The 27,916-nt window shown below is 39.6% G+C and overlaps 1 protein-coding gene across 2 annotated transcripts; it reads right to left on the minus strand.

Moving 5' to 3' along the window:
- Positions 1-2,516: 2,516 nt before the first annotated feature.
- Positions 2,517-26,061, minus strand: LOC119895445 (periostin-like). Of its 2 annotated transcripts, XM_038708580.1 has the most exons (23): positions 25,783-26,061; positions 24,978-25,076; positions 18,669-18,733; positions 18,387-18,544; positions 17,093-17,257; positions 16,832-16,978; positions 16,459-16,600; positions 14,929-15,141; positions 14,687-14,821; positions 14,268-14,416; positions 13,669-13,805; positions 9,438-9,568; positions 9,119-9,249; positions 7,946-8,048; positions 7,785-7,852; positions 7,618-7,663; positions 7,497-7,532; positions 5,702-5,920; positions 5,556-5,585; positions 3,821-3,865; positions 3,495-3,581; positions 3,373-3,408; positions 2,517-3,079 (listed from the first exon to the last, which is right to left on the minus strand). In XM_038708580.1, exons 1-23 carry the CDS (start codon positions 25,899-25,901, stop codon positions 3,024-3,026), a joined length of 2,517 nt encoding a protein of 838 aa, XP_038564508.1. In that variant the 5' UTR covers positions 25,902-26,061; the 3' UTR covers positions 2,517-3,023. The 2 variants fall into 2 exon arrangements, with proteins under 2 accessions (XP_038564508.1, XP_038564509.1); XM_038708581.1 differs by lacking the exon at positions 3,821-3,865 and having other exon boundaries at positions 25,783-26,059.
- Between the last annotated feature and the right edge of the window lie 1,855 nt (positions 26,062-27,916).

Here is a 27,916-nt window from a genome sequence, read left to right on the forward strand (position 1 = left end):
GGACAAGCCCCTCCTAGGGAAACAAAGGAATGCCCTCTGGGAACCACGCCTCAACCAACAAAAGCGCGACACACGCTGTCGTTCGCTCTCTTGTCCTCTGCTTGTTCCTGACTCTCCAACTGCGCTTCGGCACGCGCCCAGCGTGTCCCCTCTCCCGTCAACGCCCTAAGAGTTACTTAATTAGGGATTGTAAGTGATTGTAATCAATACACTTTTTGTTAAATTCAGTGAATATTTCCTCACGGTTCACTAGCTCTCTGTTCGTGACTTTGACCTTGTGTTTACCCCAATGTCAATCTGATTCTTGTTTGGCCTGATAGGCTTTAGCACATAAGTTTTCTTATACAGCTCTGGTTCTGTAAATGGAAAACAAAGATAGTGGCAACAGTTAGTGCTCATGCACAGGAGTGTTGTGGGGAGGGAGGCAGTGAGAGAGAGAGAGTCCTATATGTTGTTAAATGTGCTGGATTCAAGGCACTGTGAAGAAAGAGAGATGGCCGAGAAACAGCCAAAGAGGAAAAGGTCTGAAGAGTATAAACAGAGAAGAAAGTTACATGACCAGGCAAGGGCAATAATGTTTCAAAGCTGGAGATACCAGACATTTGAAGTTCTGGGGGCGGAGGGAGGTATGTATTTGTTTGGCAGTTGAGTTCAAAAATCAACAATCCTTTTGCAGAATTACTCTCACTTTGCATTTGTAAGGGGACAATGGATCTGAATTAAGTCAGAATTTTATCCTGGCTGTAACTTCAATATTAAACATGCCATAATATGTCATCTAAGTACTTAATTATCTATGTGTTGCTTGTCTGGTCATTTGGGGATGGACCAACCATCTACAACTGTCCAGACTCAATCTTTGTGCTGATCTCATGATATCATGATCTGAAGTTGGGTTCAAAAGAAATGTATAGAGTTGTGTCATTGTCAAAACGAATAATCCATCATTTCAAGCCAGTGTATGGTCCAGGGGTGCAGCTTCATAATGTGTTTTTGCAATCAAAAGGAGCCAAAGAATCTGAGCTTCTAAACCCATGTGCTCCATGAGCACACCTACAGTAAGCTCACATTTATCATGACCTCTATTTGTACCTTGTTATCAGCACTCAGTGACGTTAAGCCTGCAGTCCTTGTGCACACTTCAACTCCCCTCTGCTGCTGTCAACTCCCCTCTGCTGCTCATTTCTAGCTTATGGTCCCATGTTTCTCTTCTTCTCAGAAGGAAAATCTGATATGCTGCAGGAAGAAAATTAGTCCAACAGAGAGAGCATACATGTGTAATGTGCTACAGCAAAAATTTTGCATCGTGTAGCTATTATGTAATTCCTTACTGTACAATGTTTTTGTACATATTTTTACCATGCAGATACCCTTTGATCAGGACATAATGTGAGGTACGCAAGTGGTGGTCCAAAGCCAATAAGAGACTTGCAAGTGCAAATACTCAAGAGAAAGAACTTGCTCTTCTCTCCTTGACACACCCTCATGTTGTAAATATATGGAAATATTCTTAAAGGTATGTGTAAAAGAAAAATCAGTGTTCATTAAATAGCAGGAACTAGATAAATTTTAAAGGAGTGATTAAGAAAGATATATACAGTTTTTGTGGGTTTTTTTGTGTGTCTGCATAACTCAGATACTAATGAGTATACACAACTCCCATACTTAACACAGTATGTTATGCATGCTTATTAGTATCTAGTGAGAAAAACACATAATGATCATGAATGGTGTCTAGCGTACCGTCGAGTATACAATATGTTAACACCTTAGATAAAGTGAGAGAATGATAAAAGATAAAGAATGTGATATAAAATGTGAAAATTATTTTGAAAAGCTATGGAATTAGTGAAAACCTCTTACTTATTATTCATAAACAAATTTGTGAAACCACAAAATCAAGCCAGAGATAAAAGGCAGCATCTATAGAAATTGTGGACTCAAAATATGTTCTGTATTAAGCTTTGGTTTATGATCCACATGGAAATAAAAGTTTGGGGTTGCATTAACATGTGGCTAATGGTGGGACTGAAACTTTCTACTGACCTACCTTTGTGGTGGTAAATTACATGACATAATGCAGATTTGACTCATCTCATCTCTAACTTTTAGACATTGATGTATGTTGTTCAATATGTAATATTTTCATGATGTATTTTCAAGGACTTTATTTGCTTCCATTGTCAAGGTGAAAATCCTTACTGTTAGCATTTTCATATATGAACAATAGAAAGAAAAGATTAAGACATTTTTATATAAATACAGAAATTCTGTTTTATTTTTATTTGGCCACCATGTCAGTTTCAAATATTATTGAGGCAGGTAGCAATATAGAAAGGTGGCATTACTGTAATGAACACATTTAATTTCTGTAAAAAGAAATATGTGATTGTGAAGCCTGATTGTACAAGGGCGTACACTAGTCAAGCTCACATTCAACAGCATGAAACATTTTGGTATAGTAAAAACAGAGTAAAAACTGTCTTGGAAGCTGTAAAGAATAACTGAAAACAATATAAAAATTCACGGTAGTCTTTAATTACCATGTGATAATTTACAGTGGTACAGTACAGCATATAATGCTAGCAAAACACTGTTTGACACTGTTTGACTCGTCCTAGTCATTAAAATGCATCCATTGCAAAGAATGCAAGCACCATAAAAAGCATAAAAGCAAACCTTTAAAAAATTTCTCTCAGTGGAAGAATATATCTCACCTGACACACCATCACCTCACAGCAAAAGTTTATATTTCCCTTGCACACTTACATTACTTACATGAAGGGTATGCTAATTTCATTGCATGAGTTTATACATAATACCTATCAAATACAGTATGGTCTAGATGAAATAGTAAACAATCTTAGGGATTCCTATTGATGGTTTGGACAAAAAAATAGCTAGATTGATTTGATCTCTCCCTATTGGTCCACAGTTTTTCGATCCTCCAGCGCTCGACCAGGAGCACTGGAGATGGATTCAGTCTCTGCAGTGAGCGAGAAGGTGTTTAGTTTCTGTAAGATTCACTCTCTTGGCTTGGAGTGACGCCTGGCTGGCCTTGCTCTCCTCTTCATTCCAGCTATAAAAGAGGAGACAGAGTTAATGGGGGGAATCAAAGGTGTGACTAAGTACAAACATAAAAGCAAACATGTCAAGGAGGAAAGACATGAAACAAGTGAAGAATAGGTGGAACGATGCAAAGATAGATAATGGAAAGAAAGAAATCACATGAGCGAAAGGGAAATCAAACAAATTGCTGTTAGATAGTTGCTATGCATATTTTCCAGCCGTGATTATGTGGTTTCTGTCAAACTCTTTTTAGTCTGATCCAACATTGTTGATGAATGCTTCATCAACTAAATGTAATCTTACCTGGAGCTCTCTTGGCCGCAGCGAATCTACCTCCCTCTGCAACATGAAGAGACGACACAGTCAATCACTGAATTTGGACTTACACACATGCAACTACTACACAAAATTTGTGCAGTGTTCACCTTGAATGATTTTGGTGATTCTCTCTGATTCCTCATCGATCTGATTTAGGTTGCTGTGGATGGTGGTAATCTTAGAGAAGTCTGGGCCTGAGCGTCCAAAACAAAACCATCAGATCCAAAATACAGAGTAATATGTCCCTCACATACAACATCATGTAGTGAGTTACATCAGTTTTAAAAATGCATCACATTCTTTTTTCCACCTTGAAGTAACCACTTGTTTGAATTAATACATATTTGTAAACATGATTATTTCAGGGAGGAAAGGACACAGACATTTAAAAGAAACCTGTTTGGTGTAAAGAGTTTGTGTAAGGAGACCCTACCCTCAATGATATAAGGCTCGTTCACCGTGGGGAATCTGGCTCCACCTTCAGACGGGCAGCGGAGAAGGGTGTTGAAAGTCACTTAACGACTTAGCAACTGTACTGACTGACAGACGGACAGACTGACAGGTACATACACCCTGATAAAACACCTCCTCCGCCACCGCCAACACAAAGTCAAGTACAGATGTGCAGTATTTATGAACACACACACACACACACACACACACACACTTGCACGCAGTCCACAAACTAAGCTGCAAGACACCAATGAAGCTGCTGTAGGTGAAAACTCACCTTCACCCACACAAGCCAATGGCTCAATGGTCTGATTTTAGCACCCCAAAATGGCCCATTATAATTTGCACACTGCTCACACACACAGCTGTGTTAGACAGAGAATGGGTAATATTGTATGTTTCTTGAGAGACAAGAACACTGACAGAGAGATGTCAAACAGATGGATATGTGGTGAGATGGACAGGCATCCAAATCATGGTGCACCACGGCCAGTAGAAGAACATGTACAAAAACTTGGCTTTAGCTTTATGTAGTTATGTGTGCCTACCCAGAAGATGAACTATAAAAATCAACCTCCTGAACATCATTACTGAGCCTATACCAACAACATAAACCAGAATGAGCTTGTGATGTTATGAATGGTGATTGGCCAAAGATTGTCATAATATACTGTAGAATCCTGTGTTCTCTATGTAAAACACATCTGGCTCTATATTATTGCAGCATGTTATTGCAGATGATTTGTGGTTCTCCCCCGAAAGTACAGCAGCCAGGAAGCAACATAACTGGCCCAGCAATTAAACATACATTGAAACTGGCTTTCTGTCACTGGTCTTTTTCATGAGCCTGACTTTTGTGACAATATAGGCAGGTAGGACTGTTTAGAATAAGAAACGTGAGCATTAAGTGTAATTATATTGAACTGTTTTTCTTCAGGATGATATCAGAGGTTATATTTTGTGTGATTAGTGGTGGTACCCCTCAGATTTACTTGGATACATGGATAGATGGGTCTAGTCCTCAATACAGGTTCTGCTTTACTTATCTTTATTTGCAGCCATTGATGAATTTGTTTTTTGTTTTTGTGGGGTAATAACATATCTCATGATGCCACTGGCAAACAGGTGGATGTGAAATACTCTTTTCACATTCATTCAAATGTTTAGCCACTGCTTTTAGTGGATGTGACCATGTCAGGTGTTTTATGAGCCAAAATTGAAGTCTGATCAAGAAGTTGAGAAACTGAAAAGACAGGCTCATGCAGCAAGAGGAAGCCAAAAATGCTAGCCTTAAAGACAAAGAATTAGCTTGAAACCATCGGTGGTAGCCAAAACAAACAAGTCACTATGCTAGTGACTTTAAGCTAGTGCTTATATGATTGTTAAACAAGCGTAGCACAGGTTTTACAGTATAACATTCTTAAATTTGATTGAAATGGTTTTGATTTTCAATTACATTTACCAATCTTAAAAACCTCCATAAATTACACAAAAATGTGCCTTTGAAGCTAAAATGGTGCACACCATGAAGGTTTTCTGTCTGATGATTTAATTGATGAACACCAAATAAAATGTCAAATGAAATGTGAAATGAAATTCACATTAAATGATGATGCTCAGTTAACTGTGGGCAATAGGACCTTGGATGCATTTGTTAAAAAGAGATATTAGAAGATCCATGAAAGTTCATCACGCTCTTCAAGGGAGAAACTGACCTGTTTTTCCATCTGTATCAAGAGCTCCACCTGCATTAAACAAAATGTGTTGTGTCATCAGAATCTATGTTGAGCTCTTTGTGAAGTTCAGATTTGATTATCTAACTTATCATTTGCACATAAAATATGAATGATTTAAATCTTACCTGCGATGACTCTTGTAACCTTGGTGATGGTAGGCTGTCTTTCAATGACCCTGGTAGCTTTTGTGGCCAAAGGATCTCCCCCGATGACCCTGGTTACTTTGGTAATCACCGGCTCCCCCTCGATGACCACCTTAGTGACTACTGGTTCTGTCTCGATTACTCTTGTTACCTTGACTGGCTCCCCCTCAATAACCCTGGTCACCTTTTTTACATCAGGGACTGTAAAGAAGCAGAGGTAACATGAGCGTCCATTAAGAATGATAGAGAGAAAGGTTAGCTTTAAAACACTCCCACATTTTCTCTGTTATGATTGAGGAGGGAGGTTCAAGCTACAGTATGTGAAGTTATCAAAGCATGCAGAACAAATAGAGGCTGCGTAGGATATTAGATTTCACCACTGAAAAGAAAGTCTAATAATTGCTGCTGTTACGCTTCATGGTCCCGTGAGCTGCTCCCTGTGGACAGATTTCATTTTCGCTTCTACTTGTTGAGTTTCAAGCATCACATTACAGACATGTTTACATTTTCATACATTTTCATGAGTTTTGGTATTAAAAAAATCTTGTCTACTGATTTTAAAATGATACAAAAGGAGAAAATGTGACATGTTACACAATCATAACAAATTTTTCTTCATTCAATTCCTGTCTGGGGGCAGATATGTTGGCTCTGCAAAACCTTACAATTCCTCTTCTGAATCAGCTTCAACAGAAACTTCAGCCAGGGACATTCTTTCAATTATTTTATATTTACGGCTTTTGGGCGATGATTTTTTTAATGTGACAGTATTTATATGAGCTTTAAAGTGTTGAAAGCTGACACACGTGTTTTAATCAGAGGGTCTCTAATCTTTGGCCTGAGTTCCCTTGATACGTGGCCTCGTCGGGTAATCAGAGCCAGACTCTTGTTTTCTCTTTCAAACAAAGTCATTAAGAGATTTTGGTAATTTATACTTTAAACTGACTGTTTTGCTTTATGAGCGTATACTGCTACAAGGATATACATGACCTAATAGCTTATTCCGCATATGTTACAAACAGTAAAAATAATATAATGATGGAATTTATAATTGTGTGCGTGCACATTTGTGTGTATTTGGCATGTTTTTTTTTACCACATTTTGTTTATACAGATATTATATGTGAAAACTATTAACACAATTCCAAAAAATAGTCATTGAGACCAAAAGTAAAATATACATTGTAAAACATTGATCAAGTATAATGTATTTCCATAAATTTATAGCATAAAATGGCAATCCTTAAAATTAAATCCTCTGGATGTCCAGACTTTCAGGTGTATAGTCCATGTAATGTGCCTAATTACCTTCGAAGAATAGGACTTCATCTCTCCTATGTTACCCAATACATCAAGGCATGCTCCCATCTGTGTGGAAGTGCACTGGCATCAGCCCAACTGAATGAACAACATCCAAGAGTCCTTTAGGGTCTCTGACCCTGTTTGGCTTTGACAGCCAAATTACCTCATCCCTAAAGGAGCTGATTAAATATGCCAAGAGGTCCAAGTGGACTTAAGCAATAGCGAAAGTGGATAATCAGAGGAACAAAGACGGGAACCACAGAAGAGACCTGAATGGAGCGATGATCTGCATTTAATATGCCTGTGGCTGCAGGTTGGACTTTAAGAAGAAATGCTCATTATTGAACAAAGAACATGAATTAGTATCAAAGGCAGTCATGTCTTTTGTATTCACCACCAATGATAACTATATCGTACAACCACGACAGATTCCAAACATGTGTTTTAATAAAGTGGTTAGGAATAGCAGTCTTACCTGTTTCAAAATAATGTGTAGTTGTGATGGTACTCTCTGTGAAGTAACACAAGAAGTTTTAAATTGTCACAGATACAATAATAACACATCATACGGTGACAGTGGACCTAAGCAAACTTACTGAGGAAGGTGAGTGGGATCTCAGCATAAGAAAATCCAGAAACAAACTAAAGAACAAAAAGCATACCAGAATGAAAGGGAATAAGAATAAAGACACACAAAAAATAATAAAAAAATTATCTTTGATCTGTACATATTCAGACATATGAATATGTTCTCTTTCTCTACCTTTATCTGGATGTACTTAATCAATTTCTTCAGGAGGACCAGGAGGTCCTGGCGGCCCACAGGAAGGTCTGTAAATAATATGCATCATCAGAACATAACATAATGCCTCCCAGCACAGTGTGCACATTGCATGAATATATCATAATGCATGCTGTTCTCACCGGCAGGATAGAGGACATTCTTCACCACATGGATCACACCATTTTTCGCCATCAGGTCACTTTTTGGCACATCCACAGAGTTGACATGAATAGAGTTGTTTACCTGGGAAAAACAGATTTTTCAATGTATTAATAAACACATTCTTATTTTATAAGCTACATCAACTACTGCCTTAAAAATACAATACCAAGACATTTATTGTCTAACACATCTAAATTTACACTTTTTCAAAATAGTTTGACATGAGTGGTTTTGAGGAAATGAATCAGGAATTCATTTCCTCCAATTTAATTATCTCCATGGAGGTGACTGAAGGTGGACATGCTGAGTAGAATAGAGATAGGTTTCCTTTCTCCCCCTTTATTTTAAAACCAAACCCCAGGCTTCCATGAATCACTGTCCCATTTTTTCTAATTGAAGCCTCAATAGCCCACTGTCCTGTTGGTGAATTATCTCAAGAATGCTTTCCTGTGCCCATTAAGGAATGATCTGAGACCTGATAGCACGATAGAGCGGGAGCAAAACTAAGGTAATGGGTTAAATGAAGATAAAGCCGACATGTAGACTGACAAGCAAGCAAGAGCAAGGCAGACAGAATGAAATGGCAGGTGGAAGGTATCAGAATGGGAAGCAGGGAGTGGTGTGTGAATACCAAGACTGGGTGTTGATGGAAATGACGGGAAGCTAGGTTTTTATTACGTCTGGCCTTGCTCCAGAGACATCCAGCTTTGAAGTAATAGATTAGCACTGGCCCTTAGATGCTATTATTTAAATGAGAATGTGGGGAAAGACTGGGTTTAAGTCTCACAACAGAGACCTGAAAAAATGTAAATCTTGATGCCAGATATGCTCTTAAAGGAAGAGTCAGCCCTTGAATATGGTCTCCTCTGCTTCATGCGTTTTAAAAAAAATCTTAAGTGGGCAGTAATTGAAATCTAGCTGCCAGCCAACTAGTCTGCGGGGTGTAATCATAGATGAACATCTTACTCAAAAGACAACATTCTCGATGGGTGGAATTTCATGTGCGGATACATCTGTTAATGCATTTCCAAATTGTTTGATTGATCGATGACATTTCATCCCTGTTTGATTGATCGATGACTGAAATCAGTCCTTTTTCTTTGATTCTAAGAACACAAATACACAATCAAATGATGGCTGATTCCACATACAGACAAAACTTGCAGGTTGTTGCCCTGGAGGGTTTTGAGCAGATTGGTAACTCCTCCCTCTAATCCTCCATTGATGAAGATACCATTACTGAAGTGGTACAGCAGAATGATCCTCAAAGCATTCAGATCACCTATGAATGACATGAACATAAGGCAAACTTGAGTTACCTACTGTAAAGGGGAGTGTGCATTCTACGTATATTTTTTTTCTTTTATATAATTACATATCAGTACAAACTAGTTCGACACCTATCCCTAGTCTTATAATTGAGATAAATGAAAGGATGTTGGTATGTGTTCATTTCAGTGGCGTACTCACTTTTGAGCAAAGCCAAGTCTTCTCTACTGAGACCATCAAACGCATCATCAGTTGGTGCGAAGACAGTGTAAGAGCCTTCTTGCTTCAGCAGCCCAGTCAGACCTGCGGTCTCCATCAGCGACAGGAAAATCCTACAGTTATTCAAATAAAATAAAAGAAAGAAAAGAAGAATGTCAATAATTCAGACAATCAACATTTGTATTTTTTCATAGTGTGTGAGAAAGCCTACATTTTTAAACTTTTGGGTTCATGGAAATGATAATGTTGAAGATGTTTTACACAAACAAAAAAGAACAGAAATAAAAATGAAAAAACATTTTGAGCCCTACCCCAGTTTTTTTAACGTAGTGGTCAGTGACATCACATAAGGGATTCCCTAACCCTGACACAGTGTTTTTTATAGACAGACAGATATAATTGAATGTGTCAAATTTTTTCTCTTTTCTTTTTTTTGCCAGTTCTGTGAGGAACTACTGTGTTTCAGACTGCACAAACAAGGACACAAAGAAAAGTACAGCTGTGGATAATGGCAGAATGATTAGTGTGCTGTTAGTAGACCAGATTTTATGTTGCATTTGGACCAAAAGCATGTCATGTAAGACAGAAGGATTATGGTTTTGGCAATATTATAAGATGGAGTTCAAGCTGGGATTTGTGTGAGACTTATGTGCTTGTGTGGTCCTATTGATTCAAACATCTGCTTCCTGAGTTATTCATCATCCGCCTTTACTGGTGCCAATATCAGTCATAGAGCCAGAAACTGTGAAATGTGTTTTGTCAGGCATTGCCACTAATGTTTGCTAATTTTTTTGTGATGAAGGTAACATTCTCCTGACAACTCAATTTCTCACTTTTCCCAGTATCTTAGATAACTAGCAGGCTCATCATTTTAAGTCTGTGTTCTATCAAACGTGTGAGCACAAACCAACCTTATCAGCCTTATCATGTTTTTATTATTGTTGTACTTTCTCTTACCTATTGTAATGACCCTGTTTCTCCTTACAAAAAGGAGTCCACATGCCACCGTAAATGTGTGTGTATGTGTGTGTATATATACTTTTGTTTTACTTTTGTGATAAAACCACTGAATGTTTTTGTTATCTTCGACATGCTAAAATATGGTGTAACAGTTGCACAAGTAAAGGGGCATCAAAATGTTGGTTACAAAGTAAAAGCTAATGTTCGCGAACATTGGCTAGCATAAGCTACTGGTCATAGAATTTAAGGCTGTGGCTACAAAGTGCAGCTGAGTATTTTGAATTGAACAACGGAGTGTTTTATTTCTTATGAGTTAAACTTTTCAGTTATTAGAGGACAATGTTGTTATTTTTTCTTTAACACATTATGTAGTCTCTCTTTAAACATACAAATTGTGTTTCCAAGTCAGGAAAGCAAATATAATAAAAACAACAAATAAACACAATGATGAAAATAATTAATGTAAAACCAAATACAAAAAAAAAAAATCCATGTATGTTTTTTTCTTTGATTATTTCGTTTCAAAACCAAATCAGAAAAAGTTGTTTTTTGGTTTTTCCATTTTAAAACCAAAACGGAAAAACAGGTAACTGGAAAACAAAAAAACAGACATCAGTTTTTGTTAATCTGTTTTAAAACCAAAATGGAAAAATATTGATTTTGATATTTAATGTGTCCGATTTGTGTAGCTTTGTGTGTTGCGGTGCCTGATTAGCCTAATTGTAATTAAGATGAGCTTGAACATCAACATAAGTGGTAGTAGTTTGAAAAACAGGACAATATTATATAGCTGCAGTAGGGAAGGCTGCACCTATTGGCTCAAAGTTCAGTTTGTAACTCACTAGCAACAGGAACAGGAACGCTTTCCTGAGAATTCTCTGGTTTTTAAGATTTCTTCAGTATCACATTAATTCAGTGATAGTTGGCAGTAGCCTACATCCAATGGTACACAGCAAACATGAACTGTTATTAGTTAATTTGGCGAGCTGTATATTAACAAATCATACATGGATTAAAATTTTCGTTCAGCCACTCTAGGCTACACTGTTTTGACCTGTCCTTTATTTTCTGAGATGGAAAAATTTAGAAAGTTGCACAGCGCTGCGGAGAGCCACCAGCTGCAGGAACACATGGATTAGGACAGTGGTCGGCAATAGGCAACCTGGCCAGAACTGGCCAGAAATCAATAATATCTGGCCCGCATAAAGATTGCTTTGATAGCAGAAATATAAAAAATAAAACTATTGATAGTGGCTGGTTCTGAAATAGATCGCAGACATGACAGCTACAGTTACTCACTTAATCACTTCCTCTTAAGTGATTGTGCTTTCAAAATAAAAGTGCGAAAATGGTTTTTGCAGTGCTTTATGTAGAGTTGAAAAGTTCTGAAGGCCATTCAAAAGAGTATCTGGCTTGTTTGACACACCTCTGAAAAAGCGTCAGTAAACAAGTGATCGGATTAACCTGAATTTCCTCAGGCAAACCAAAATAAGAGTGCGAATCAAACGGCGGTGTGGGTACACGCTGCAGCACATGCTTTCTTGTGAGCATGTGCTGTTGTGTGTTCTTATAATGAATTTGTTTAACAAGGGAGAAAAAAGGTCCGCAGGATGTTGGGATCAATCATACAATCCTGCCAGCGGGAATCTCGCACACTACTGACTGAACCAAATGTGCACACGTAGCCTATGTTCAAGGATTTTAAAGAATTTGATTATATTCTGCCCCGCCATGTAATGGCTTGAAAAAAAATTTGGCCTGATGCCAGACATATTTGCCGACTCCTGGATTAGGAGCATCGGACTTCATCCAGCCATAGGGAACGACCACTGACCGTCCAGTGCACCGGTTCCACTGGCAACACAACTCATAGTAGGTCTACCGCGCGAGAGGGAGCGGGCGCTGGAGCCTACATGGCGAAGGAGAGGACGCTGCGGGAGCGACCTGCTGCAGACGATCCCTTTGGCTGGATGAAGCCCACTACTGATTTATGCATGATCCATCATGATAGGCTACAGAAAAATAGAAATGAATGGCAAAAATAGCATATTGTCAATATTTTAGAGACCCCACAAAATATTACAAATCATGTTTTCAAGGGAGGTCATGTCTTATTAAGAGGAGTAAAGCTCCCCCTGGCTCCCCCTTAAGCCTTGAATATAGGCCTACTCTGGAGCAGACAGGGACACAGATAATCCTTGCCAAAGTGCCTAGATGGCACCCTGGCCGTAGCCTCAAGACAAAACCCTTGATAAATATATTTAGGTATTTTCTTAGATCACTCAGGTAACCAGCTGCTTCAGATCAGCCCAAAACAAAATGCTTCCTTGATGCTGACGAGGCTAGAAATTGAAAAATTGTGAGTGCTTGAGTGGCTCCTCCAGCTTGACTCCAGCTTTTTTCGTATGTGGCTATAATAGGCCTGTAGTGCTCACTTCTATAATCAGATTCACCATTGTTGATATGGGATGCGACTTGAAAAGAAATAGCCTTAGACTATAGGCTATAAAATAGAATAAATAGCTTAAATATATAATATTGACTTTTTGTTTCACACTGGACATGAACACCGTTCTCCTTGTTCTGGCCCTCCATTCACCCCAACCACATTCTCAGTCTTTTCTGTTAAATAGCATCTACCTGCCTTTACCATCACAAACTGACGCTACAGGGTTTTCACCACTGCGTTGACCCATGACACTATAGGGATCCCCAGTGCATTACAGACAGACACCGATAGGCCTTAACCAACGCATTCTCATCTCAATGCGTCATAACTGACGCTTTCAGACAGCGTGAAAAAGCGTAAGGATTTTACGCTAAAGGTACCCTTCAGCGTCCACATGAAATGCCCCTGTTTGCTACGCAGCAGAAGGGTTTGCCAGTTGACATGCATAAAGTCAGTGACTTAGGTTAAGGTACTAACATTTCTGATGGTTATGGTAAGGGTAGGGACTAGCTAACTAGCACTTCGGGTCTGTACGGGACGTCCCAAAGCGTCTCATATAGACGTTTCCGGAAGTGTCTCATAGAGACGCAACCTTTAGCGACAAATAATGTTTTCCGTTATGGGTTTATGGATGGGATGTCTGTTTTTTTGTTTACCGTTTTTCCATTTTTCCGTTTTGGTTTTTCAGAAAAAACAAAAAATGATTTGGTTTTTTGGTTTTTCCAATTTGATTTTGAAAAGAAATAATGAAAGAACGAACCATAAACGGATTAAAAAAATTGTAAAATACAATTTAGTTCTTACTTGAACCGTCCGTCAGCAACCAGGAGCTGGTAGATTGATTTCTCTGCAGGTCTGATGAGGGATTTCATAACATGGACGGCAGACTTGCTTCCCTCTTTACTGCCGCGCACCATACATGCATTTTCTATGCACACAGCCTAACAAAGGGAGAACATTCAGAGAGCAGGGTTATAGGCCTAAAAATCCCTGTAGAAATCTGGATACTATTCAGCTGACTGGAGGGGTCACACTGTTCTGTTTGATTGTAATCAATCAAAAAAATAATACAAAAGTTTCTGTGAGTAAATTAAACGCAGCTGTTTCTAAAATCTGAACCACCAGAGCAGGAACACACTTTATCTGCCAAGAGCTGGACTAATTACCTGTTTTATTGCATTTGTTAACAGTTGAATGACAGCAAGATCATGTTAACACTTGGTTAGGGGCCTGGTAATAGCTTTCAGATTTCCATTATGGAAGCAGACACACTTAACTGTCTTTTCATCACTTCCCATTTATCTTTTATTTCCTGTTCCTCCCTGACTCTGTTTGACTCAATACACAACAATATGTACACGAACACACACACACACACACACACACACACACACAGGTCTCACAGTGCGGTAAATGAAGACTCTGAGCAGTTTGCCACCCAGTGTTTCCAGCAGCTGTCCATTGTAAAGCTCACTCAGTTTAACTTTGAACTTCACGATGTGGTTTTCCAAAATGAGTCTCAGCAGATTCTGGTCTGTTGACTTCACCTCATCTGACAAACAAAGAAATAAGTTACAGATAGAAAAGACTTTGGGTAATTAAATGCCAGTCCTGATAAAACATTTCTTTCAGTGTTAGCCTTAAAAAGTCCTAGTAGTGGAAAGTATAAAATTATTATTATTATTTTTTTATTACATATGCCAGTTTTGATCTGGAAAAAAACAAAATATATATATTTTGTTTACATCCATGCTCAAGGTAATTTCTCTAAATAATTGTGCCGAACTGCTGCCCATAAGCACTTGTCTGAAGATTGACTCACTAGTGAAGGCAGTGTTGAGAGGAGCAAGTAGTGTGTACTCCGTCTTTGGACCCAGGGAAGCAGCTAAGCCTAATTCAGACACCATGTCGCTGAAAGTGCTCTGGGAGTCTCCCATCAGCTCCTTCCCTTCCTTGGCTGATATGAATCACATAAACATGACATGTCTGAACAAAAAAAATATTTGAACGAATAATAACATTTGCTGAGGGAGAACTTTGACTAAGATTCAAGATTTGTTTTACCTGAGTCAGGGATGAGCACCTGGTCGATGAGGTGGATGACCCCATTAGTGGTGACAATGTCCTTCTTCAGCACCATATTGATGCCATTCACTGTCAGACTGTCGCCATCACAACCAATTTCTATTTTACTGCCCTCTGCGGTCTCATACACATTCCCTGCCATGATTGCTTCTGCACACTGCACACTGTTCAACAGGTGGTAGTTCACCAGGGCTGAGTACATGGGTGGAAGTGGGATGGAGATGGAGGGACAGAAATATATTTGCTGATCAGATTTCACACTTTTATAGACTTTGTGGGTTGCCTGTAATTATTTTTGTAATCTGATGACATAATTCAAGCTTTACATGAACACAGACACATATTCTTTCAGCTCTTTCAGAAATATTTAGGCACTTCTATCAACATTTAGATATAGGCTTACACCTCCGACTGAGTCCAACTGTCAAACTGAGCTAGCAAAACTGGCCTGCAAAAGCAATGCAATGACAATGTGAAAAACCCTTTCAAAACCACAAAAATCATTGTGCACTCTGGGCCAAATTACTCTGTGGTCATACTGTGGTCAAACCTTCCCTTGTAGAAACAAGGCACAAGGGACAAGGCTCCATATGATCTTTACTTTGGATCCTGTTCTAACGTGGTTGGTCAGCAAAGTCTGTTTGAGGTGTCCCCAGTGGGACCTACTCACTGAGGATGCCGCAAACTGGCATCATGCTAATAAGGCTTTTGACTCAGCAAATAAGCAGATAAGCTGCCCCTTTGGAGACATGAGTTTCCCACTTTCATTCTGTGGTTTGTGGATGTGTGTGTATCTATTCCTTAACCCCGGAGAATTTGATGGGCATCCAACTTTAGGCATGCTTTTGGTAGGAATTTGCAGACTGGGTTTTGAAGATGGTATCAGTAGTTAAATTTTAATTTGATATTAACTTGTCAGCATAATTCAAGTTAATTTCAGAGTGGGTGTCAAAATCAACCAGAATAACAGACTACAGCCATGCTAGAGAGTCTGTGATGCTGTCTTTAGGGACAGTGGTGCTTTGAGCTAAATGCTAATGTGAGCATGCTAACAAGTTCACAATGGCAACGTATTTAGTCACAAACCAAAATATTGGACAAATTGAAATGTCTGAGGATGGTGCTAGAAGATAGGAATACCCAAACTCATTAGGATCATCTGGGAATCTCGAATGTCTGTACAAAATGTTGCGCAAATCCAAACTGTTGATATTGACATATTTCACTGGTGAAAAGTGAAAATTTTGATCTGCTGGTGGCACTAGAAGAGTCAAGGGAGGACCAGAGTCAGTAGGATTCATACTCTGGGGACCATGGAAGTCTATGCAAAATGTCATGGCAATCCATTCAACACTTGTTATTTACGTTATATTTCATTCTGGACCAAAGTCATGATCGTCTGACCAGCTGACATTGCCATCCATAGAGCCATCCCATTTTAAGCCAGCGTGGCTAAAGAAACTTGAGTGCTCTAAATGTCATCATTAGTGTTGGACATGTACAACGTACCTACAATAACAGCCTTGTCCTCCATAATGCGCTCCAGGTGGCCTGGGCTCAATTTGTTAAAGGCTTCATTAGTGGGAGCAAACAAGGTATAATGGCCTGACTGGTCCAGCTTGTCCATCATACCAGAAGCCAACACTGCAGCCTGGGTAAGAAGACACATGTAACATTTTGTCATACTGAGATACTGAACTGAATTAAAAATGTTGCTAGAAGCACTGAGTTTCCTATTGATACTGTTTTAAAATCTTTTTTAAGTCTATTTAGTGTTTTTTGTTTTTTTACACACGTTTGACTTTAAGCACATTAGTCAAATGTAGTGTTGGCTTTGTAACCCGTTTTCAGAGATCAGCTTAAAGTGCTGTGCATTACATACACTGAAGGAGGAGAGCTCATCACTGTTATCCAGGACGTCCTTGATGGTGTTGCCCACAGCGGTAATGACCCGATCAATGACGTGCACCACACCGTTTGTGGCCACCTGATTACCATGGACGATCCTGGCACAGTTCACTGTCACAACCTTCACAAAGAGGAAATGTTAAGCCAAGAACATCACTGGGGCCAGAAGGCTTTCATAAAGGTAATTCAATCATGGATTCATACTTGTTCATTTCTACACTGTGCATTAACTGACCCCATTTGAGTAGTGGTTGATGTAGAGCCCCAGGTCATTGTACATGGAAGTGACAGTCATGTCGTTCTTCATGTCTTTGGTCAGAAGACGCCGATTCACCATGTGGAAGTGAAGAGCGTTATACAGCTCGATGTTCACGTTGCTCACAAGTGCAGACCGTATGGTCTGGGGGAATCAGAACATTAGTTAAAGTGCAGTAAGTGTATCAGTAATTATTATTAGTGCTGGGCAACGATTAAAATTTTTAATCATGATTAATTGCATTATTTTCGCGATTAATTGCATAGTTATGCGTAAAATTGAATAATGAATTCTAAAGTAGTGTATTGCGCACTTTTAATTTAAATGTACTGCTATATACACAAAAGTGCAATAACATGTGGTAAGCAAACACTTTAAACAAATAAGGTGTTTTTTACCAGCAGCATTCCCTTTACACAGTAGCAATAAAATATTTCTTGTAAATCTCAACTTAAACATTAATGTAATCAAATCAAATATAAAACCAAAGCTATTTGCCACTGCCAGGGCATTACCTTTTATAGCTTGTTAAAACAAGTAAGAACATCATAACAGGCACCTTCAAGGCAACAGGTTAATATATATGAGACTGATTCTCGCTGTTTGTGAGTTTCCAGAATCTATTACTGTTTAGACTAATAAATAGGACATCAACAGGAGGAAATTCGCATGGCAGAGCATCCCCTCAAAACTAGATGTGGGCCTATCAGGTAAAGTTATGTATAATTTTGACTTAAGTTAAATAGGCTACAGCTGTTTAGCGCACAGAAGCCGTTGCCATCGTTAATCTCAATAGAGCGCCTGCCGTTTACTTGTTGCTTGTCTCCCTTTCTGATCACCGGAGCAAAGAGCATCCCCAAGGGGCCAAGTGACTACGTTGTAATTTTAAGACCGTTTAAGACCAACATCTTCCCCAATACTAATCATCATGCAGTGTGTAGCTATACACTTTGCTATGGCATTTGATCGCTTGTCTTGCTTTTGTTTATCTGGCTACTTCTCCCACATGCTGCACTCAGCATAGTCTCCCTTCACTGCTTGTTTGGGTGGGTGATTTGCAGGCTGATCAGCATCCCACCCCTCCTGTGACACATGGTGACCCATGATTTGACAGTATGTGTATACAGAGCCAGTGAGCAACGGACTTTCAAAATAATAATAAAAACTGCGTTAAAGTGCGATAAAATAATTGTCTGCATTAATTAGGCCCAGCCCTAATTATTATATTTATATGTGTTCCCAAAGACAAGTTTTAAACCTCCAGTCTACTTACAGGGTCCAGCTGATCCCAAGCATCATTGTTTGGGGCAAACATGGTGTAGGAGCCTTTCCCTTCAATTTCCTCTCTCAGCTTTGACATGTCAGAGTATTGCTGTGTGGTCGTAGCCTTGACGAGCCCCAGCGTACCATACACATTGTCAATGGGAACCACTAGGGGAGAAAGCACAGGAATTGTTCATGCTCAGAAACAGCCTGACTTTGAATAAACCCCAACTGTGTGTGGGTTAATAAATATTTTAAGACCATTGTGTGTGGTGTGGTGAGAGCTACCTACCTGCAGGGCATCCTCTCATGCCGTCCAGCTTCATGTACCCAGGACAGCACTCATAAAGGACCACGCTTTCAATAAAAAAAAAGAAAAGCACATGTTAGACCTGTGAGTGATAGAGTAGATAAGCTGATCATGAAAAAAATACAGTAAAGTTATTCAGGTAGAGCTATACATGACAATGAGTGGCTGTTTTTGAAAAAACAAAAAGAAAACTAGAACTGCAAGCAGTTATAAGTGGGGTTAAAGCCTCCCGGCGGAAGCCGCCCCCCTGGCCCCGCAGAGGGTGCGAGTCTGCCCGGGCCCGCCATGATTTATTGTGCACGGGCCTTGCTGTGGCTCAGGGGGCCTGTGGAGAATAAATGACCAGGGTTCTAAATGCGTTTATGAAGATGTGAAATGAATGTATGTCTGTGGGATTGTTATTTGATTTCCAGTTAAAAGCGCCACCTAGAGGCTGATTGACGCTAAATTTCAGACAGACAAATTTCCTCTCGGGAGGGCGTGCCAGATAAGGTCCCCAAGTTTGGTGTAGATCAGACATTGCAAACGTAAGATCGGACATGACACCCTGTTTTTAGTGTTTGTGCAAAAATTTGTTAGCTTGTAATTATGACATTTTTTATTGGATGAAAATTCCCTCTACAAACTTTATCGGCTCGGTCCAGAGATGGTCCGTGCCAAGTTTGGTGCCGATCGGCCTTGCAGCTTCGGAGGAGTTAATTAAAATAGGTTTTCCAGTTTTTGCAATTTAGCGAAATGAAAATGTCATCGCACAGAGGTGTGTCCTATACCATCGGAATCGGCAGCATTCCCCAAAGATGTAGACATAAGGTTTATGAATGTGCGATGTCGTAGGCCGTAGTTATGAGGCCAAATGTCCTTTCGTTGAAAATCCCATTGATATGAATAGGATTGTCCAACGGTATTTGAGCTTCAATTATAGCGCCACCTTTAGGCCGAATTGCACCAAACACCCTGTTGTCTATGGGAGTGTTTGTACAAGTCCAATCGGATTTGCGGCTTCGGAGGAGTACATTAAAATAGGTTTATCAGTTTTTGCGATGTAGCAAAAAAAAAAGTCTCTGCGGAAATGGGCGGGGCCTATACCAGGAGATTTAGCTCGATCTCCCGAACGCGTGGATGTAAGGTTTTTGATATCTGCCTTTGTATTCAGGAGTTACAGCAATTTGAAAGTTTGGACCTTGCTTGTAGCGCCCCCTAAAGGTAGAAGTGAGCGAACTTTTTTGCATGCTGTCTTCACATGGGCCTGAACCTACCCTGTGAGTTTTGCGCCTGCAGCACTTACCGTCTAGGCTGCAGTATTGGAATTAGGCGAAAACGTATGGAAGAAAAAAAAAAAAATTTACAAATTTAAATCCGAGCGAAAACAATAGGGTTCCCAGCTGCTTTGCTGGTACTGGGATGCCTTGCATTCGCGGGTTCCCAGCCCACTCGGGCTTGGACACCTAATTAAAACGTAGCAAGATAAAGGTAAAGTGAATGTAATGCAAGTTGAGAAAAGAAAAGAAGCTTGCCAGATCAACAACGCAGAATTGACATCTGAGAGTAAGAAAAACAACCCCTGGAGCTGTGATGGGAGAGAATGGCGAGCGCTTGGACTGAGAACAGTGAAGACAGTCGAGGCCGGAGTGCAAGCCTGCACAAAGAGGGGATTTTACTCACTGAATACAAATCAATAATTGGGCTAGGGCACATTTGAAAGTCAGAGCAGAAGAAGTGACAGTGTAAGAAAACATCCCAATAAAGTAAGCGAGTCAAGGAGAATAACAAAAGACAAGAAAAACACCATTTACATGAAAGTGGTTCATTAAACACTTCCACAAGAAAACTGGCAGGGAGCACACAACTCCCAGCAGGCCAATCACAGAGAAACACTGGACTGAACTGAGAAAGAAAGACTAACGCTTGACACTTGTTTCAAGTGAGCCAGGCAATGTTATGTCCGATATCTCAAGCTACAGCAGTAAACGTAAGCATATGAAAAACAGAGACCCGTAAGGAAACTCATAAGCTTTAAACTATTTTGTACTCTCCCTACAAACTTACTGTTGAATAAAAATGCTAAGGAGTATCTATATAGGCTGTCACATTAATCACATCTAACAGCATAGTCTCAAAAACTTTATGGAAACCCACGTTTATCAAATTCCTAAGGAAGTCAGAGCTTTACAGTAAATACTTTATGTTCATCTAGGTACTGTTAATATGCTAAAATAAAAACCAGACAGGGGTGTCTGCTGCCCCCCTGTCTGGTTTTCTTGGCCATTAATCTAATTCCCAAGGAAGTCTCCAAGAAAAACAAAGCCTTGATATACAGTCGACTTCTTGTGCCCATGTTAATATATTTAGAGGGAGGGGTGGAAGTACCAGCTTATGAACATTTGTGAAAACAGAGCTCAAAGAAGTAGAAATATCCTGGCAGGAAGCGGAGAGGACCTGTGAACACTAAGCAAACCAAAGGAGCTGTGCAGCTGACCCATGCTTTTCATTCAGTTGCATGGCGTACAAGAAATCAAGTTGCACTTTCTTCCAATGTTATGAATGACAGCATGATGAGTGAGAAGAGTGGCAGTGTGGATCACAAGTCTTTATTCAGTAAAATTGAGGTTTAATGGAAGAATAAATTATAGTTTTCAAGTAGAGCTGAACCAAAAACAGTAGTCAAATCAGAAACACAAATCTTCTAAGATGGAAGCAAACTAGCAGTGAGTCAACACTAGATGCTCAGCAATGATCCACCAGAGGAACAGCCATGGAGTTTCTGAACGCTGGAATAAGTTTAATTGGTGTTTAACCAAAAGCACTTCATGGCTTCCAGTTGGAGCTTTCAGTGTGTTTGCTAAAGAGGTTTGCTTTGAGAGCTTATTACATGTTCACTGCAACTGGGGCCAAGTTTTAAGGTTTCCTGCTTTCTGTTTTCCCATGTTTTCCCATCCAAAACAAATAACTGTTTTCTTCTCTGTCAACAGTAGTGATACATTATGCAAGAGCAACTCACTCCCCTCATAGCTCACTGCAAGCAAACACACACACACACACACACACACACACACACAAAGCAACATCCCTCACTTTCTCCCTTCAACTCCCTAAAATGACTCACATGTCTGGTAAACCTCTCTAATCCATGTAAATCAGCATTTGTGTGTTTATGGAGATGTGTGCGATTTGTAATTTTTGTGCACATAGTCGCGCCGCATGTGGAGCAATGATTCTATGCTTTGACACTAATTGTTATAATGTAAAATATATATACATCCATGCGCAGCTGGCAGTCAGGAAGGTATGAAGTCACTGCTCCTTGGCCGTGCTCTGACAGGATAATGGATGCAGTAGAGACCAGAGACAGAACTAGCCAGCACGCTGCAACAAGGCCTCTGGCAGTGTCACTGCATGAACCAGCTCAATGTGGCTTCCAGATGAGCAGATGTGCAAACACAGGGCATGAGTGCACACACATACACACATACTGTACTCACACAGCAGCACTAGGTGGGGTTGTATGGCATCAGATAAAAACATTACGGTTTCTTCCTGATATGTAATCTACAGTCTCCTGTGTCCTTAACAAGTGTTTTTTTCCCTTTGGTGCCAATGGCTTCCTGATTACTGTGCTAATGTTTTCTAATTTTTTTTTAACATGGTAATGGAGTGTAAATTTAAATAGCATAGCTTTACCACTTCTCTGATATTTTTATGATTTGACAACCAATTAGCTTGTTTTTAAGCATGGGCACTAGCACCTCTGCTTCCTGCATCTTGTATTTGTAAGCTTATCACATTGAAGATAATTGCTTCCATCTGAACCTCCAGCAGCTGACTTCAAGAGTTGTTTGTGGAAATGAAGGCATTAAAAAACCCCAGTGGTATCATTTAACTCCAAAGTACATAATTAGAAGATCACAATGCAGGTTGGATTCACGTCAACATAATTTGTTCTTTATACCCGCGGCCTCCAAGAGATTCAGTCCAGATATTAATTAAACTGCTACACACTCAAAGCTTGTTTGAACACCAGCTTGTTCGTACACCAACCTGCAGTAAACACTGGGACATGAATAGCCACACAATAGACCTTAACACCCTTTCCTAATCTCTCACCAACACCAAATCCAACTCAGACATAACCACAGCTGGGTGGATTTCCTCCACTGCTGCTGAACAATGTCTTCATTGTGACCACAGACAGAGGGAGAGAGAGAAGAACCACTTTGGTGAGCTTTTTGTCTGTTTCTGTTCTATTTTCTTCATATTGCTATTTCAAATTTGTATATGCTTGCTGATGGAAAATCTGAATACTTTGAATATACATAGTGCAATATATTTCATGAACGTATAATTGATATAGTTTATATGGCCCTATAAATGCTACGTGTTTCTCCATTTCACTTTTTTCACTTGGTAAGAAAGACTGAAATGTAGATGAATTGATGTTTCTGTTTTTTTTACATTTTGTTTGTTAGTTGGTTGGTTCTGCAGGCGGATATTTTACCTTTAACATGATTACATCTTTCTATTACTTTGTTGTTTCATCCACATCTTTTGGCTAACTAACATATTTTATGCCAAACTTTAGTTAGTTTCCTTTGAACTTATAATAAACTTCTTTAAACTTGTTCTAAGCACCTTACAGAACGGACGTAATGGAGTAATGGGACTTTAAAGAGACGAACAACACAATAGATGATCTTACCATCATGTTATGTTATCTTATTTTTTGTGGTGCCATTTAATTTTATCTCAGTGTCAGTGTACTGTGTTGGAGAAAATGACTCACTTCTGGACTCAATCAGTGTTTTATCCATTCTTTCTCCCTTATTTTCAAGCATATCCTAACAGAGCAGGTGTTACAGCTGTATGCACAACTGGGTGTGTATGTGTATGTGTGTTCTTGTATGTGCATGCATTTGTATGATTGAGAGTGACAAAGAGTGTGCAGTTTTTCTTTCAAGCTCCCACCATGCTTTAGTCACCTACAAGGCAGAGCAGCTCCAGCCGAACCTTACACTCCATCAACACATCAGCAGCTGTATTTCATATTTTTACTCTAATTCTGCACATCACTTCACAAGAAACATTACACTGACTATCAATCCATCAACAACACGCCCTCTGATATATTAAGCAGAAGCCAAAAAATCTAAAACAATTCAAACCACTCTGCTCTTTTTCTGGTTACCAAACATTATGTATTATTAATATTTTAGAATTTGGCATTTTTCAACCAGAAGAAACAAATTCTTACAGTTAACATTGACTCACTCTAAAACAGCTATCACTCCCGCCGTGGGACAGAAAACTCTTCACTTAAAACCACAGTATTAAAACGATCTTAGCTGTTGTTCTTTACAGCTCTCAAGGGAGGTCATTTGGTTCAAAATAACGAATAACTTTTTTAAAACTCAGTATGACACACACACACACTGTTGCATGCATAATCATACAGTATAAATGAAGTACCCACTGCCCACGCCAACAACCCAAATCTGGTGAAACTAAAGCTGCAAAATATCGTTCGCACAACTGCACACAAACACTAAAAGCTTATAGAATTAACTCTTTTCCTGAGCACCTGAAATGTGTCACAGAGGAAGTGAGGCATCAATCACTGTTGAGAAGAGTTTACAACATCAACAGGCCCATTAAAAGAGTGAACTACTGGCCCGCAGGCTATATAGCATGTTCGGGCTTGAGAGGAGGGGAGGGGTGCATGAGGACAAAGAGAGATAGTTATACATAAAGATTTGATGTGTGGGAGAGTGTGAAATCCAGTTGTAAAGGGAAAAGAGACTTTATGTCTTGAGCTAAAGCGCTATAAAAAACAAGAATGATACACTGTAGTGTGTGGTCCTCTCTCAAATCTCTCAAAATCCTTAAAAATATGTATTTAAATGTGATTAAATATTCAGTCATCCTCATCATGAAATGAACATGAACCCTGTGGGGTTTTTTTGACAAAAGTGAGACAGCAGCGTGTTCAGGTAACTCGAGACAGAAAGAACCTGAGGGTCCAGAAAGCAGGGGTCATACAGGGCTGACCTCTGCTGTTTGCAACATAATAAAGAAGGGACCAGGTAGCAGCTGAGGAGGTTTGTCTACAGATGAAATCCATACGCATGCACAGACACAGGTACTGTAAGTACTTATTCTTATCTGACTTGTATTGACATTTCTGAAATACTGCTGTCTATGTGCAGGATGTGTGGAAGTTGGGAGTGGTAAATAAAAAAAACAAACAACAAAACAAAAACACAGTTATTTGATCCATGCAATCTTTTGGTAAAAACTTACGCCTTCTTGCCACAGATGGAGCCTTTGTACCAGTTCCTACATGTGCTGAAGTACTTCTTTTTAGTCCCCAGGACCTGCTGTAGAGCGCAGACATTGGGTCTGTAAGAGGACGGAGAGGAGGGAGGGTGATGAAGGAGTGACAAATAAAGTGAGATGCAGGTGAGACAGGATGTGTGTGAGCGTATGAAGGTGGAAGACGGTCGAGGGGGAAGACAGAAAAGGTAAAGAAGGAAGAACGATGAGAAGAGAGAGGTGAGGGTTGTTGAGGGAAGGCATGCATACAGGTAGAGAAAATATTCGGAATATTATGTACAGTACACACAATGAATACTTTCACTTGCTTATTTAGTCTAATCAGCCTTTTCTTCATTATAGGTCATTTAAAAAAACAATGAAATTCCTTACACTTAAATTAAACATTTCAATTTCAAACCCCAAATGGAGCCACATTATTTACAGTAGAAGAGTGAATGAATGTGAGAGACACTATTGAATTTTCCATAATGGCTTGAATCAATAATTTTATCGATGTGACTGACCTTTTTTCTCAACCTAATGTGATGTGAAGCCATGTGATTTAACACCACCTTAAAACATAGCACAAATATAAAATCTGACATGCATAGGTACATATCTGTCAGCTTGTGACTAATCATCAGTTATCTGCTGAAACAAAAACAAACAAAAAAACATCAATAACTGTTACACTGTTCTTTAAATTTTGCATGTATCGCCTCTCTCTCCCCTCACAATGCCTCTCATCTCTCTATTCCCCACGACGTCCCCCCAAGTCCCATCTCCTTACCCTTCCGTCCTGGCCCGTATGCGACTGTGGTATACTATCTTGTCATAAGATGAAGTATCCAAGCTCCCTAGACAACAGAGTGGCCCCAGCACTAAGGCCACCAGTAGCAGCTGATGCATCCTGGGGAGTTATCAGTCCTCGGCACTGCAAGGGCACAAGCAGTCTTCTTTTCTTTTCAACACACACACACACACACGCACGCGCACTCGCTACCCCCCCAAAAATACACAGGAGATATGGGACTGCATGTGAGAGAGGGAGCTTTTATACCAACAAGTCTCTCTCTCTCTAACACATACCCGTACCCACCCACTCTCTTTTTACTCCCTCACTGTCTTTTCCATAATGTTACGTTGTGCTCTCACCCGCACACGCCCTTCTCTTTAGTCAAAATCCTCCCCCCAGCTCTCACTCGAGCACAAGCTTATTGTCTACCCCCTCCCTCATTGTGTTTCATATGATTTCTCATAAATTTTTCAATTACTACCATCACATCCCAGAGGCCCGAGGACACCCTGTAACTCAAACCTTACATTGCTCTACACTCTATAATGACAGACAGTTTTTCAAATGTGGATTGTCCTTCAAATGTATATTAGAGTGCTCTGTAACACAGAGGTTTTGACCCATGCATTTAAGATTGATCGAGTATTTTGAGCAGGGAACACTCTTGGAGTTCCCATCACGGTTGAAAGATGCACAAAAAGAAACAAGAAATTATAGTGACTAATTACACGTCATTCTATTTCACATTCACACCTAAGCTCACACACATAGAGGCAGTAAGTACACCTCTAATATCAGTCCTAGGGATATTTGGCAACAATATATGGGAATTATATTGACAGAAATGTTTTTAATAGGCTTGAAAAATAGGGCTGTAAATCAAACTCAGAGACCCATGGTGATGAATCTGTATAGATGATATGTTTACACTTTGCTTGACAGAAGCCTAAGTGTATTTTTATCATCCATTCCCTGGGTTACACTCTTCTTCTCATTGCTTTCACGATGTAGATTCATCATTCCCACCATCCTTTCCTTTCCTTAAGAGCTGGTCTTCTACCTTCATCCTCCCTGCTGTCACGTTCGTTGTTCATCAGCTCAACTCTTCTCCAGTCTCACTGTTTCCCTGGCTGTCGCTGTCCCCCACGCTGAAGCCAGATCTGATAAAGCTTCAAAGGAAAAATCCATCATGAAACAGCGCTGTGTACAGTCTTGACTTGTGAACACGAACAGGTCTAAACTGGAGACGTGCAGGTCAGCACTCCCTTGATGTTGTTCACTCACAGCTAAATCTTATGATTGATGACGGTTACGCCACAAAATGTGACCACAGAGTGCACCCAGGTATAGTTAAATGTTTTGAGTCTTAAATGCATATGCATGTGATGCAGTAAATCACTTATTATCGTTCGAAAATAAATAGTATGTGATCAGCAGAATAAAGACAGCAGATTTTGTTCTTTGAATGATGAACTCACATTTACTAAGCTACAGTAGGCTACATCATTGATCTACTCACTCTTTATGAACTCTCATGACCTCTGATCCCAGAGTAACATGCAGGAGGCTGAGTCTTCCTATCTGTGACGTCTTAGTATATTCAGATCAGCCTGAAACTTACAGTAACTTTCCAGCTATTTCTTTTCTTTTCTTTCCCTTCCCTGCTTGAGGCTCCTCTAAGATCCCCCCAAACACAATGCAGATATCTTTCCAAAGAGGAAGCAAAGAGCAGGAACTCCATCCTGTAATTCCATCCCCCCCTAGTGGCAAGGACTTGTCAGTACAGTATTGTTGAGGCTTGACCTGGATAACACACACGTTTTTAAAATGGCATTACCGCATGTAAATAGAGGAAAACTAAAGTTGCTATTTTCCCAATTTTTTGGTCTCACAAGGACTAGTGAATATTTACCAGTCAAAAGGTCTGCGTTCACATACTTGTATAATTAAAAAACAGACATGTTTGTGTTATTGATTAAAGTGGCTCATCTTGTGTAAAAGCTCTTAAGGGCCATGATGAGTAGTATGAAGTCTACACAATCTATTTATTTAATCAAATATGTATAACTGAATATATTACAGACTCTAGTGTGCAGAAATTCTATTTTGTTCACCTTCTTCTAAATTT

This window comes from Micropterus salmoides, unplaced genomic scaffold, assembly GCF_014851395.1.
Source record: "Micropterus salmoides isolate LMB-PRFRI ecotype aquatic unplaced genomic scaffold, ASM1485139v1 Ms_hic_scaffold_9, whole genome shotgun sequence".
Classification (NCBI taxonomy): Eukaryota; Metazoa; Chordata; class Actinopteri; order Centrarchiformes; family Centrarchidae; genus Micropterus; species Micropterus salmoides.